Genomic DNA, 15,228 nt, shown 5'->3' on the forward strand with positions numbered 1-15,228 from the left:
ATATCTCCTCAGCCATGAACTTGCTAGGCCTTAAGCAAGTTGCCTTTTTCTCAGCTTCAGTCCCTTCATCTGCAATATGAGGATAACAACTGGCTTAATTTCCAGGTCTGTTGACAATTGCTGGCATAACATAGGCAATGCACTTCGGAATGCTTGAAGTGCGATCTAAGCACCAAGGAGTGCTATCCTGAATTTTTACAGCAATTTATGAGATGAATAGTGTCTTTATAGTATGATACAGGTTTAGGAGATAATATTTTTAAATGGCGTAAATGTCATCTGAAGCAGGTTTACACCTGTAACCTGAAGGAGGTTTCCAAAGTAGCATTTGGCATTATTGTAGCTGGCTTTGTACTAATAAAAGGGTCACCCATGTGGTAGTATTGATGACCAACCCAATGTCAAAAAGTATACTTCCTCACCTTCAAACACCTAGTGGAGGTGGATATGTCTTCATCTTCCTCCTAAAGGAATCTAAGACCATGGCAAGATCTGCCTCAGTGCTACTATTGTGGCCAGCTGACCGGATAAGCAGCTATCTGGAAATGAACCAAATGTCTTTTTAATAAATAAATAAATAAATAATGACACAACTATACTGAGGGACAAGGGAGAAGAGAAAATATGTGACTAACTTCCTCTAGCCTCATGAATGCAGTGAACCTCATTTTGATGAAAAAATGAATAAATCAAGTTGCTTTAAACCAGAAAATAACAAATTGTAGAAATAAAATAATAATTGTAACAAAGCAGTGTTGATCCTGAAGAAGTATGTTGTGCAACTGAAATGGGATATACAAGCTTTAGAAGTAAACTGACCAGTTATTGCTGCAAGATCAGTCTAGCTTGATCTTAAAGCTGCTCTTGAAATCTTATGCTTACTAACCATTGCATAAGTTGAGTTGCAGCATCCCAGACATAACAATGCTGAGCTGAGGCTGAATTTTATTTGCTTTTTTTTTTGCTGCTTTGAAATTTTAAATTTAAGACTTTCACAAGCACATTTATTTTCTTCAAAATTCTGATGTTTGGTTAAAATACAAGCTGATTATTTGTGGTCTATCACTGGGTGAGCATCTTTAAGCCATTCCTAAGAGGGGCAGCCTTTCTAGTCCACCAATCCAACATTGATTTTCTTCACATAGTATTAGCAGCATTATAAATGCTATCTCTTGAGCCCTTAACAAGCTGGCTTGCCTTTCATAAGGTCTAAAGGAAGGAAAAAATCTGCCCACAGATGCTGTATAAAGTGCACTCTGGTGGACTTTACAACCAATGTGAGTAAAAATAGACCATAATGGTAGAAGATGCATTAAGTCCTCCTGATTTTTCATTTGCATTAACAGTATAAGATCCCCTTTTTGCCACCAACATGAAGCCTGTACGTGACCCTGTCAAAGAGTCATGGAACTTGACAAGAAAAAAATGGTTATCTACCATTCTCTTCTACCCCCAGTCTCTTCTATTGTTTGAAGGCTTTCAGTATGTTTGATTGCATAAACAACAAAGGAAATACATCTCTGGAACACCATTTCAGAGCACATTGCATTGCATTAATTCTGTCCTCCTTCTAAAGCCACCTTTTTAGTTAAACCTTTGGCACAACCCCCTAATCTTCAACCCTTATTGAAGCTAAGTTTATGTGGAACCAAACTGAACACACATTCTTGCCCTGCTTTATCCTTCCGTCTATTTCCCTTCCCTGTGTTGGAATTTTTTTATTGGTCTCTCCTCCAAGAAGTTTATAATCTGTTTTGTTACTTGTGTTTCTTGTTTCTTAATGAACAATTCATGCAAAAACACAAAGCAGGTTTGGGAAATAAAGAACTGGGGTGTTCTTCAGTATTTAAAAGGCCAGGATCACAGGCCCATGACATAAATGTGTCTGGGCAAATTAAAATGTTGGATGGCTATGGTCTCATTGGCACTGCACAGCAGGGTGTGCTAGGTCACCCTGTAAGCAAGGGGGGAAGTTTTTTTATAGTTATTTTGCAAAAGGAAGAGAAAGATCTGACATGAAATGCTTGCCCCTTAACAACATTCCTGATACATTAAAAAAGCAACAGCAACTGGGGGGGGGGAGATCTGGAATCTTTACTAGAAGAATTTCCAAACATCTAGTGGGGGGATTAAATACTTTTCATGCTGGTAGTCACTAAGGAATTATGGCCTTCAGAAACCTTAAGCATGAACAATCTTGTGGCAAATAGTTTAAAACCCATACATACACCTAAAATAATAGCTACTGAAGAAGAGAATGAAAAAATACATTATGCTGATGGCATATCTTTTTAATATAGGTTAGTGGTTTCCTTTCCATTTTAAGTCAAGGTTATAGCACTTTTCTTTATTGATTTTGTCATTGTGATGGCAGAGTGTTGTAGGGTGTGTCCAGACCCGTAGGCTATTGTACAACGGAGCCGTCTGTCTTCTCTTACTAAAAGGTTATTATATAAACACAAGTGAAGACCCGCCAAAAAGAAAACAACCACCACCACCCACTGGTAGTGTATTTCGGTTTTACTTGTTTCTACATTCCATCCCTTTGTAAACTATGTGTTAAGCGCAACATTTTTTTAATTTGTAACTTTGCACATTACATCTTAAATGTTTACTCTGTGCAAAAAAAAAAAAAAAAAGTATTTATATAAATCCTTTTTATTTCTGTTAGATGTACATATGCCCCACCACAAATCACTGGTACATTTTGTCATTGCAATATTAAAAACTGTTTTGCTCTTTCTATTTTCATTTGTTTCTAATGATTCAATATAACATAAGTAGCAAGCCATTAAAAGGATCAAAATCTACAGCAGTGGTTCCTAATTAGCTAAGCACTGCAGGCACCCTGTTTTTCAAAAGCCAAGTGGACCCCCTACTTTTGAAATTTTTTATAAGTCTGTAGTAGTTTTTGTTACGTGAATGGTGCCATGGGTGGGTTATGCAGATACCCCGAGTTCCATGGACCAACAATTGGGAACCACTGATCTAGAGTATAAGGTTTTCCTCAGTGTTGTGTCTCTATGGCTTGCTTAGCAATTGGACATAATTGCTGAGTTACAGGGGAGAGAGAAAGCACTAGGACCAGTTACACTTCAATCAATGGGCCAAAAGAGCCCCTATCCCTTCTTTGCCACCAGCAAAGGTATGTCCCCACTTGTGCAAGCCCAAAATTATCAGTGTCAGCTGATATTTACAGCAAAGTAAAAGCTGGTGGTTATTTCCCACTTCAGAATGAATCGAAACCAAGCTTCATACACTTCCATGTCTTGGAAAAATGACTCTGCCCTCAAAATCAAAAAACATTCTTTGATTTATTTATTTTTTAAAGGGGAGTAGCTGCAGTGCTGAACTCTTAAGTTTATTTAGATGTGACCCAATAAGGATGAGGTGGGGGACTGCATCTGGGTGGTGGGCTGCATCTCACTCACAGGCCATGTTTGACAGGTTAGCCAGGCCATCCACCTATTATTCACCTGTCATAATTACGCCAGGTGACCCATTTTTTGTACCTCTGAGCATGGGAGCCCCGGCAATCAGCTTTGCACTGGGGCTTGCAAAGCACCATGCACTGTGCTTTGCAACCCCCGATGATCAGCTGGTTATTAGCACTTGCAAGCCACTGAACAGACATTCCCCATTGCTGCAATAGGGGTTTACTACAGCACCAGGTGATTCCGGTCAGGTTACGGATCTGGCAAGCAAACTCTATAAATAGATGGCTAGCAGTTGCTTATTATCCATCTTACTCTTTCATTCAGCTGGCAAAAGATTTGGATCCTGATGTTTATTTTCATACCAGTACCCAAATTCTGAAAGTGCTGGCAACCCTTATGGACTACAGAGGCGCAAAACACTTTATTTAAGCTTACACCTACCTCAGTAACTGTTTACATTTGCATTTTTAAAATGAAGAAAACAATGAGAAGGAAATAGACTACTGGTGCAGTTGTCTTTTTGTTTGTAAAAAAAAAGAGTAATTATATATGTGTGTGGGGAAAGGAGGTATTTTGGCTGCCGTTATAATCCTAATTCTTGGGAGCCACCCAATCTATAGGAAAATCACACTGGAATAGCTTCAGTCAGTGCTGAGTTGTGATGTCAGCTAATTATCCTTGTAACAGTACAAATGAGGAATCTAATCCTCAGTAATAATATAATTTTGTGTGTCTGTGTGGAATCATTTTGTTAATTTTAGCTGTGTCTTATTGATACACCATTTTGAGACTTGCAATTAAGTGGTTTGTAAACCTAAAGAAATACATAAAAATTAATATTGTGGTGGCATGACGTCAGGGATATGTTTCATTTAGCAGGAAACTTTATTTTTCCTTTATGTCTCCCACTTACTTTGCATGGTGGTAGCAGTTAAAAGAATAAATTAAAGACAGTTGGGTATTGTTTGGGCTTGGCCTACTATCTGTTTAGAAGCTGCAGGAAAAACAAAACAACCCAGAAGTGCTACTTGTTCCAGCTAATTCATGGGCAGTTATTTTCAGTGTATGGCACAATATATTGTCAACTAAAAAAGATTTATACGTAGTGCCTTGATCAGGTTCTGTTCTAAGAGTATGCCTCGCTGCCCACGTGCGCGTGAAATACTATCCCCAGCCAGAAAACCTTTAGACAAATTACCTACAATTATCTCTTCATTTGCCTTGTTCTCAACATTTTCCTTCCCACATACATGCTTAAATTAATTTAGACTAGTTTCAACAAGTAAGAGTAGTCATCAAGGTTATTTTGTTTATCTGTTGCTAGATCCAGTCGAATACAGGGAATGGCACAAAGCAGAGAAGGAAGAAGTGATATATGATTGCAGCTTTCACGGTGGTGTTATTAATGTGGAACATGGCCACAATCCAGAGAATTCTGTGATACCCTGAAATTATAGCTGCAGTTAATACCTGCAGCTGGAAGAGATTACAAGAGAACATGGACTCCCTAACAAGTCCATTCTAGGGAAGCACTGAAGAAAGGACACTAGAGTATAATTTACAATATACTTTTTAAAGTTTTTGTTAAAACAGTTATCATGGTGCCTAGGGCCTCTATCAACCATAGCCAGGTGCTATCAAGGGCATTAATGTTAACTGTAACTTTACTTTTGGTAGTACAGTTATTACTTTCCTTTCGAGTTTTGTCTCCTACATTCCTATTTAACCACAAATGAGTCAGTCAGTATTTAGAATTTTGTTTTACAGATAGTAGTTTTCCCTGAAGTCCACTGGGAAGAATGGACTCTTATGCACATCAGATCTGTAACAGATAATAGAAAGTAAAACACAACCTTATAACAGAAACAAAATGCTTACACCATGCCATTATTTTGCATTTTTAAAAATAAATCTAGGATGAAGTGTTGTGCACTGGGCACGGTATTGGGATACTGTTCCTTTTTAACCCCTTTTCTCTGCTTTGGTTTGGTGGATTTTGGTAAAACTATTTGGGTGTTTAGATTTACTGGGCTTTTTGTATTTTAAACATTTTAAGCTGCTATGTGTTTTAAAAACCCACCCAACCCTTAAAGTTTGTACCTTTCAGAACCTAAAGTTTGAGATAGGTAACATGTTTCTAAAGTGATAAAAATGTAAATTTCATGAATCAGCAAAATTAAAACACTTCATCTTATTTAGATAGCAACAATTAAATTCAATATATACTGGCTCTCCAATGTAATCAATGATGCTTGAAGATAATACTGCATTGGTTAAATTATGCCCCCATGGTGAGATATATAATAATTAAAATAATCCCTCAGTATTTAAATAGCTGTCAATTCAGAATTTTTAAAATACTATCTCTCGTCACAAGATGACCAGTAATAATAGTCGAGGAGCTGTCCCCAAGTTTGCTATTCAGGTAGTAAGAAAAGAATGGTTTTTAAAAAAAATGTGTGTGATATATATGTGTGTGTGTGTGTGCATATTACATATCTTAGTGCACCGATTATACAGTTGTCATCGTTTGTCTTACACTCTTTGTAAGAGAATGTTATGTAAGAATTAAAAACAGAAAAGGTACGCAACCATCATCTTGCACGGTATCTTGCTTATTTCAAGTGACATGTAAATTGCGAGTAGGTTCTATAGGTTTGATTACATCCTTGGAAGTTTTAAAGGAATTTACAATGGCCCAGGTGACTTGTTGAGCTGGGGTGCGACCGGGAGGAGGGAGAGAACGCTTCCACTCTCTCGCTCTCTAGCAGTGGATCAGGGCTGTCAATTCCTCACAGCGCCCGCGCGCGCGCTTTTCAAGAGCTGCATTGACAGGACTGAACAGTCCCCAAGTTCCAGGCGGTGAATTAAGTTCCCTTTCCCAACCTCCCAGTAGCTAAAATACACAGCGGGGCCCTGTGGGTGGCAACCCTGAACTGGAGGCGGGCGAAAGTAGTTTAATAATTTCCTCGAGTGTTGTATGACGCTGTGTGCCGCCCTTAAAACTTTTCTTTTGCTTTGAAAAGAGCGGCTTTATAACCTGAAGCAAACGCGGCAAAGGAGCCGGTCTGCGAGGGAGCCCGCGGCGCAGGGAGAGGGCGGCGCCGCTGAGGGTCGCCCGGGAGGCGGGCCAGGCGGGGGCGGTCCGTCCTGGCGAAGCTGGGACCCGCGCCAGGCTGCCAGCGCCGCGCGCAGTGCCGTGCCGTGCCCGGCGCTCCTGGCCCGGCAGCGGCTGCTTCGACTGCTGCTTCTGCTTCGGCGCTCCGACGCCGCGATGCCTCGCCGGATGGAGAAGTTCTTGCAAATCGCCCCGCACTCCTTGGCCATCGTCCTGAGCCCCTGCGGCGGGGAAGAGGCTGCCTCGCGGCCGGCCAGGCACCGAGAGGAGCTGCAGGAGGACGGCGGCGGAGAGGCGGAGGACGACGACGACGGGGAAGGTGAGGGCAAGCGGCGGCGGCGGCGGCTGCAGCAGCAGCAGCAAGGGGAAGGAGCGCCTCCGCCGCCGGGCAGCGACTCTCTGGGTCGCCACCACATCGGCTACGAGATCTTCGCCGACTTCAAGCAGGAGAACATGCAGCATTTCTGGAACAAGAAGGTGACGGCGGCGGTGGCCGAGACTTTCTTCCTGGGCTGGATCGACGAGCAGGTGCTGCTGATCCAGGGCAAGGAGGAGCACCTGGAGGCGCTGCGCGAGGGCTGGATGCGCAGGTCCCTCAAGCCCCCCGCGGGCTTCCGAATCAAGTGCCTGGGTAAGCGCGCGCCCGGGGCGCGGGGCCGAGCGCGCGGGGCAAGCCGAGGCAGGACGAGGGAAGCAGCGGCGTCCCCCAGTGGACGGGAGCGGGGAGGCGCGGGGTGCGCCTGCACAGGGCCGACGGATGTCAACACCCCCCCCCCCAAGCTCCGCCTGGCAACTTGGAAAGGCTCTGAGGGAGCCCAGGTTACGTTTTTTGTTCCCTCTGCTCCAAGGGGAGGAAGGCCACCTGGGCATCTTCCTGGGAAAGCGCGCGCTTTCCTGCTTCCCACTCAGTCCTTTACCCCTTCAGCGACCTCCTAATGATTTCTGCCCAACTGAACTCTTGTCAAATGCGTTTTCCTCCTGATAGACGAGGGGAGGGTGTGTGTAAGTATAGTATACTGTATTTTTTGCTCTATAAGACTCACTTTTTCCCTCCTAAAAAGTAAGGGGAAATGTGTGCGCATCTTATGGAGCGAATGCAGGCTGCGCAGCTATACCAGAAGCCAGAACAGCAAGAGGGATTGCTGCTTTCACTGTGCAGCGATCCCTCTTGCTGTTCTGGCTTCTGAGATTCAGAATATTTTTTTTCTTGTTTTCCTCCTCCAAAAACAGTCTTGTGGTCTGGTGCGTCTTATAGAGCGAAAAATACGGTGATACACGACACAACCATCGTGTGATTTGAAGAAGAAAAGCGGTGATTGATTCCTGAAAAGTGGTGGGGGTTTTCATTGCGCCCATCCAGAAGCGGCCTATTATCTTTTTTTGGGGGGGAATATTGCCTCCTTTTCACCCCCTCTGGTGTGTCAGGAATTGAATACAGGTTTGACAGGTAAACTGCTAAGAAAAGTTCCATTTTCTTAGCATTTTACCTGTCAGTACTGTCTCTTGTTTTTTCTGTCTTTTTGATAGGCAGTTCATGTAGATTAACTAGTGAGTGTTGTAGGAAAAGTGAGAAAAATATCTCCACCCTCCTACCCCAGCTCAATTGGTCACTGTCTCTCCTTTCTCCAATTTTTTAACCTCCCCATCACATATGGTGCTCGAAATAAGCTAAGTGCACATGCCTAACATGATCGCAAACTCTCCCATCGGTTGTTTAACTTAGCTTAGGAACCGTGCCCAACTAACTGTTTTGAAGCAAATTCCCTTAAAAATAGCTCCAAAACTTCATTGGCTAAAAGCTCAACAACTTTGCCAAGGAAAGCTCATCAACTTGTGTCTGAATCTGAATCTGGGGCCTTGTGCATGAAAATCAGATGCTTTACCACTCAGCTGTGGCTCAGTAGCTGATCCGCTGAAGTCTCCAGGTTTGATTTTTACACTGCCTTATACAGTATTCGTTTATCCTTTGGTACATCAGACATAGGTAGATATGTATATGAGGAAATACTAGGAATTTGAAGATGAAATGTAATGGCTTCTTATAGTAGGCCGACCTTGGAAAAGTTTTTGCTTTTGTTGGATTTCCTCCAGGATTTTGTAGTGTCTGTCCAAAAGTCTCCTGTACCTGGGATGTTTCTCAAGACTTAGTTGTTGTTGTTTTAGTGTGGACTTGCCTCAGAGTCTGTGTCCTGTATCTTAGACATTTGGGAATTTTATTTATGGGACAGTAATGGTCACTCCCTGCAGTAATTCATGTTTACAATGGCAGGTGCATTTGTGTGAGCTCTGTGAATCATGTTTTGTAGATCATGCAAGAAAATGGTACCTCTTCACAGCACTGGCAGAAAGAAGCAATACTATTTAATTTGTGTTGTGGTGTCTTGTTCACATAAACATTCCTGCTTTTGTTTCTGTGGATGAACTGAAATAAGCTGCAGATTCTAATCAACATGATTTAAAGGTGCAGAGTCCCATTGAATTCACTGAAACTTATTTCAATGTAGACTTGAATAGGATTGAACTGTGAGTGGAGCAAAAGGCTAAAATTCTGGTTTGTGGCACTAAATTATACAGTAATTGACATGGGAATAACTTTCTGGATTCTGTTTTTAACTGCTTACAACATTGATCCAAGTTCCTTATGCCTGTATTGTTAACAGCATGTTGTATTTTGTATTTCCATAATCACCGAGAGCATTACGTTAAATTAGTTATGGTGGGCTGGTCACAGTCTTTCCTTTTGAGATGTGGGGGTCAACAGTTCAAGTAATATTTTAGATATTCCCCCAGCTCTTCTAATTTTAATTTGGATTTATTGGAAGGGTTACCCTAAAGGGCAGTCAGTTGTCAGTTGTTTAGTTTGTTGTCTTTGGGTTTCTTTCACCACCTTGAATGCATCATATTGTTTTTGTGCCTTGGGCAGCAAACTATATTGGGGTGAACCCAGATTGTCCTGCATTTCACTCTTTTCTTTTGAAAAGTTTTTATACTTACTTTTCTGCAAGCTTCACAGTGAGATGAATGTCAAATGTTACACCTTTTAAAAGTTTACCACAAGATTCTATCTTGATATTTAAAAGAGATAGTGGATGCTATTTGTTTGCTTGTCACATTTGCATTTAACTGCCTTACTAGAAACAAGCAGAGCTCACCTTCCTCATTTTCTGCTCCACAGTAAGTAAAGTGTGTACCTAGCTGGGGACTTTATAGAGGAGGAACAATGAGAAGTGTGGGTCATGGTGGTAGCCTTCCACCCATTTCATTGATACTGCATTTCAAGATTAGATGCAGTGTTGTATTTATATCAAATGCCCCACCTTCCTGTGCTATTCTTTTTAAAAAGAACAAACATTGCTACACCTGCATATGCTTTCCTTGCTCTTTACAAATATCAGTTTTCTGGTTGCCCCTGCTATCCTGGCATCTGTGCCTGTGGATTCCCAGGCATTTGTACAAAATGGAGCTTGTTCACACCATGGCTTTCTACACACGCCCCTCTGCCTTATACTATGTCATCTACCCCGGAATTTTCTCTTGTTAGCAGTGGCTCTTGGAGGTCTCAGAGCGGTTCTTCCCTTCACCTGCTGTGTGATCCTTTTAACTGGAGTAGCCCAGGATTGAACTTGGGGCCTTCTGTGTATTTATCACGTGCTCTGCCACTGAGGTATTGCCATTATTAGATGCAAAATGCCACATTTATAATAGGGTGTACTTGATACCTTGAATTTGTATGTACTGCAAATAAGGATATGAAGGCTAAAGTGTTGGAACTCTAAACACTGTAGGGAATGGTTTACACAGTAATTGTTGAGTCAATCATGTTTCTGTGAGTGAAAGATATGAGTAATTGTGCAGTGCCCGAAGGCGAAATCTTTCTGCAGCTGTGAACTATCTTTGCTTTTAATCTTAGAATTAGTGTATCTTTTCATATTTGTAAACCATGTGTAAAAGAGAGAGAGAGAGAGAGAGAGAGAGCTTTGCTTACTTGGATATATAGCAGAAACATAGTATATTTGTTTCATTGTGACCTACTACACTGGGGCTCTTATTGTAAATCTAGTTGGAGAACATTAAGGTGTCCATGAACTGAACCTGGTCAATTAGTTGCTGCTGACAGCCCATCAGTGACCGAAAGTTTTAGTGCAGGGCAAATAAGGCTGACAGGGCTTTTGAAACTCACGGAATGTGACATTATTGCTCTTCTCAGCCCTGTGTAACCCCTCTTAATATGAGTGGTAATGGGATTCTGTGATGTACTTTTTTTAGTTGCTTCTTATGCTATACTCAAAATAGTCTCTTAAGAGTTTATTTAGTACCAAAGTTGCTCAAGTGTTAGAAAATTGGAGGGTGTGTCTATACTTCAATGCTGGCTGGAGATAAAGCTTTGCATGGAATTTTGCACAGAAGTCAGCATTCAATGGACGAGACTTAATGAGAATGGCATTTTTAAAAATGTTCTCCGTCAAAGGAAACTAGTAAAGAGTTATAGATGATCACTACTCTAATCTGTGGTTGATAACTTCGCCTCTCAACCATCACGTGTGATATACTTATCTGGAGCTCTTAGGCAGGAGAATTTCAAGTTAATTCTACAGCAAGCAACAAGAAGGCACTTCTTTCCCCAACTTTTATTCTTCTTTATTGACAAACTTTGTCAGCTATGGATTTTCTCTGTGTCCGTCTGCAGCCAGTTGTTGCTGTTTGCTTTATTGTACGATGCTAATACTGCTTTAGTTGGTGGGCTTCAAATTTGCCCTATCCAACAGTTGCAGCTCTTGTTACAATCTTCACTTGCTGAATTAATGCTAAGCAAAGAGATTTGTTTGAAAAATGTCAGCATTATACAGCCAGGAAGGGCTTGACATTTGGCTGGAACAGGTCCACAGATTTTATAAGTGATTGGTATAGTTCAGAAGCCAGCTTCCTTAATTAGAAGGTGACTTCACCAGTATGTACAATAATTAAACAAAATATACCAGCAACAGTCTAGCAAGGGGAATTCAACAGGAATATTGTTCCTTTGTTTAGACGCTGCCATGCATAACAGTAGAGGGGCTATATGCTGTTCTCTTGAGTTGAAGCTGAGTGTGTACATTCTTCCTTTCCCCGCACCTCCCTCTCTCTTCTTCTTTTTCTTGAAATGAATTTAAGCCCCTGCTAATTTTTGCTCCCAGGAGTGGTGCTTTGTTGTAATTTTCTGGTCATTAGTAGATAACTGTAGAAACGTACAGCAGATATAGCACATGAAATGCTGTTAATTTGTTGATGGGTAACAAAGTACAGTGGTACCTTGCAAGACGAAATTAATTCGTTCCGCGAGTTTTTTTGTCTAGCAAATTTTTCGTCTTGCGAAGCACGAAATCCCATAGGAATGCATTGAAATTCAATTAATGCGTTCCTATGGTCAAAAAAAGTCCTAACAATGCCAAATTTGGTACAACAAGAGTTTATTAAGTGCTCTTTAAAGTCACACATGCTGTAAAGAGCATTTCAAAAAATGAAGGAGCAATAAATTAAGTTTCTAAACATGACAGAAAAACATTTAAAAATCAACAAAATGTACAGTACATTTTCTAATACTCTGGGGGACAACTCGAAGAAGGTTCCTCTTCCACTCTTTGCTTCTTGCTGAAGAACCTGTCCATGGTCTGCTGCTTCATCCGCCTTTTCAGCACCTCCCTGAAAGGCGACATGACCCTCGTATCAAAAGTGTTCGCAAGGTCATGTGCCACGTGCTTGTCAGGGTGGTGCCGCTGTGCAAAAGCCTGCACATCCTTCCACTTCAGGCAAATGTCCCTCAGTTCTTTGGAGGACAGCCGTTCCTCAGTTGCTTCCTCCTCTTCCAGTGAGGCCTGCTCCTGCGCAGCCTCTGCCTGCAGTTCGACCGGCTCCTGGGTGGTCAGCTCGTGGTCGTGCTCCTCCACCAGCTCGCTGATGTCCTCCTCTGTGACCTCCCCATCACATATTTAACTTACCGAATGGCTGCAAAAGAAGTTTTGGGAAAGCTTCAAAAATCACCAAAGTCTTCAAAAACCTCAACTATTCCCCCAGCCACCCACCACACAGAAATTGCAAACCCCTCCCCAACTGTTGCAAACCCCTCCCCAACTGTTCCCCCAGTCACCCACCACACAGAAATTCAAACCCAGATTTTTAAAAAAAAAAAACAGCAGAGTGGCCCAATGGTCACAGAAAATCATAAAAATGCAGAAAAAAACACACAAGCTTCCAGATTCTTGCAAACCCCTCCTCAACTGTTCCCCCAGCCACCCACCACACAGAAATTCAAACCCAGATTTTTTTTAAAAAAAACCAGTGGCCCAATGGTCACAGAAAATCATAAAAATGCAGGAAAAAAACAAGCTTCCAGATTCTCGCAAACCCCTCCCCAACACCAAGTCCTTGAATTCCAAACACCCCAACCCAAAATCCAAAGACCCCCCCAAAAGTTTTAAAAGTTTAACTTACCAAATGGCTGCAAAAGAAGTTTTGGAAAAGCTTCAAAAATCACCAAAGTCTTCAAAACCCCCAAAAAAGGCTACCACACCCCATGCTATGAGTTGCTCCTCGAAGTCAAGTCGCAACAGCACTTCTTCAAGCAATGCACCCTGGGTATTAACGGTTTTACAAAAAAGGAAACAAACTTGCAAGACGTTTTCGTCTTGCGAAGCAAGCCCATAGGGAAATTCGTCTTGCGAAACACCTCAAAAAATGAAAAACCCTTTCATCTAGCGAGTTTTTCATCTTGTGAGGCATTTGTCTTGCGGGGCACCACTGTAGGTATTGTCATATTCAAAATATCCCTTTTTACCATGAAAACTTCCTTTCACTGAAAAGTTGTTTTGGTTTCACAGTAATAGTTACTCATCTGTAGTAATACCTCCCCTAGAGGAGTAAGGTTTATTCATATGTAACTATTCTGTGTCTTTTAGAACAGTTCTGGAAGTTACCTTCATATCGTCCATAGAGTTGATGCTCATTTGTTAAAGCATTTTCAGACATAATTTATTGAGGTATAGCTTCTATTGAGATGGGATGCTTCCCAGCATTAGCACAGAAATATTTGGCTGCAGCGGAAGTGGTGATTTTCTCCCCAGCTTATTATTGAGATAATAAGTACAGTGTGAAGTGTACATGTCTCATCATAGACACTGGCTAGATCGTTTTGTCAAGATACCAGTGGCAAGCAACACTATTTCCTCCTGTGTCTATACCAATTTGGTGAGTGCTTTAAAAATATTGTGTGTGGTTTACACCATTCAAAAAAAAATATTTTAGAATGTGTTTCAGCCCAATTTTCTGGAGGCTGGATTCCAGTGCTGGGCAGGGCAAAACAAAACAATAGTCCCAAGAAAAAGAAAATCTGCACGTTCTTCTATCCACCACAATGTTGTCACAGACATAAGTTCACCTGGCACATAACACTCATCGTCTACCTTCCAGGACCAGACAGCTGGTGCATCCTGCCACAAAGCCAGGCTCCAGGCCTGATGACATGCAGCCTAATCCCAGAAATATTTACTCAGAAGTAAGTCCCATTTAGTTAGACATTCCCAGTTAAGCATGCATAGGATTGCACCTTAATAATGGTTTATAAAGAAAAAAGTGTTTTTATAATGACTCTGGTGTGGCTGGAATGAAGCACCCAAGGGCGTCTGCCCAATTGCAAGAATGTTTTACGTCTTTTTACTAACTTTAGCTCTCTTCTCCCCAACTCCCGAGTTAAACTGGGACAGTCAATGGCTGGGCAAGAAAAAACTTGTGATCTCCATATTGCCTCTTTGTGATATTATTTAAGAAGTGTAAAAATAAGCTGTCTGCCCCAAAACTTTTGCAGGCACAAACAGTATTAAAAATGGGATTGTGTATAACTGCCCTGACACCATTGTGAACACAAACAATCATGAATGCAAAATAAAAGGGACCTCTGGAGGGCCCCCAAAGTTTTAATGTGAATATCTTCAGTCACACATCGGTTTCCTACATTAAAACTTAGTTTTTAATTGCGTTTTAAGAGTATCATTAGGCTACCAAAAGAAACGAAACTGTTTCTTTGTCTTATAGGTTTGCATGTATTATCCTGCTATTGGGTAACACAGATAATAACTGTGTAGTAACTTTGTAGTTTGGAGTGGATATTTTATGCATCACAAGTTTTTGGATGCAATTTACCCTTTTTCAGCAGAAAAACAACCACACCGTTTAATTGGTGCCTCTTTTTACAAAGAGTTCATATTAGGTGACTCATCCTTAATGTCATACTAACCAGCCAGAAGTATCAGTATCAGATGATGAGATCTCTAAAGCAATGCAGTAGCTGCTTACAGTAAATTTATCTTGAACACTGAATAAAGCAATTTGGACAGCCTTAGGTCTTGTTGTTACTGAACATTGCTTATGTTTTCCAAAACCTTGGTTTCATTGTCTCCACTGAAATAACTTTAAGTGAGGAGAAGAAGAGAGAAGTATATTTGAGAAGCGAATATGCACCACTGTTGTACAGTGGTACCTCGGATTACATACGCTTCATGTTACATACGCTTCAGGTTACAGACTTCGCTAACCCAGAAATAGTGCTTCAGGTTAAGAATTTTGCTTCAGGATAAGAACAGAAATCATGCTCTGGCGGTGCAGCAGCAGCAGCAGGAGGCCCCATTAGCTAAAGTGGTGCTT

General features: G+C 41.5%; 2 protein-coding genes across 4 annotated transcripts in view; both read left to right on the forward strand.

Moving 5' to 3' along the window:
* Positions 1-15,228, forward strand: part of TRAPPC11 (trafficking protein particle complex subunit 11) — a 72,323-nt gene that overhangs the window by 31,764 nt on the left and 25,331 nt on the right. The window lies entirely within an intron of this gene.
* Positions 6,648-15,228, forward strand: part of STOX2 (storkhead box 2) — a 129,947-nt gene continuing 121,366 nt past the window's right edge. For both annotated transcript variants that reach the window (XR_014223474.1, XM_082237882.1), the window contains exon 1: positions 6,648-7,186. Coding sequence is in view for 1 of the 2 variants with exons in the window: in XM_082237882.1 (XP_082094008.1) it covers positions 6,712-7,186 (475 nt within the window). In the remaining variant the exon portion in view is untranslated. The remainder of the gene's footprint in view (positions 7,187-15,228) is intronic.

The sequence above is a fragment of the Podarcis vaucheri genome, assembly GCF_965113315.1.
Source record: "Podarcis vaucheri genome assembly, chromosome: 9".
Lineage (NCBI taxonomy): Eukaryota > Metazoa > Chordata > Lepidosauria > Squamata > Lacertidae > Podarcis > Podarcis vaucheri.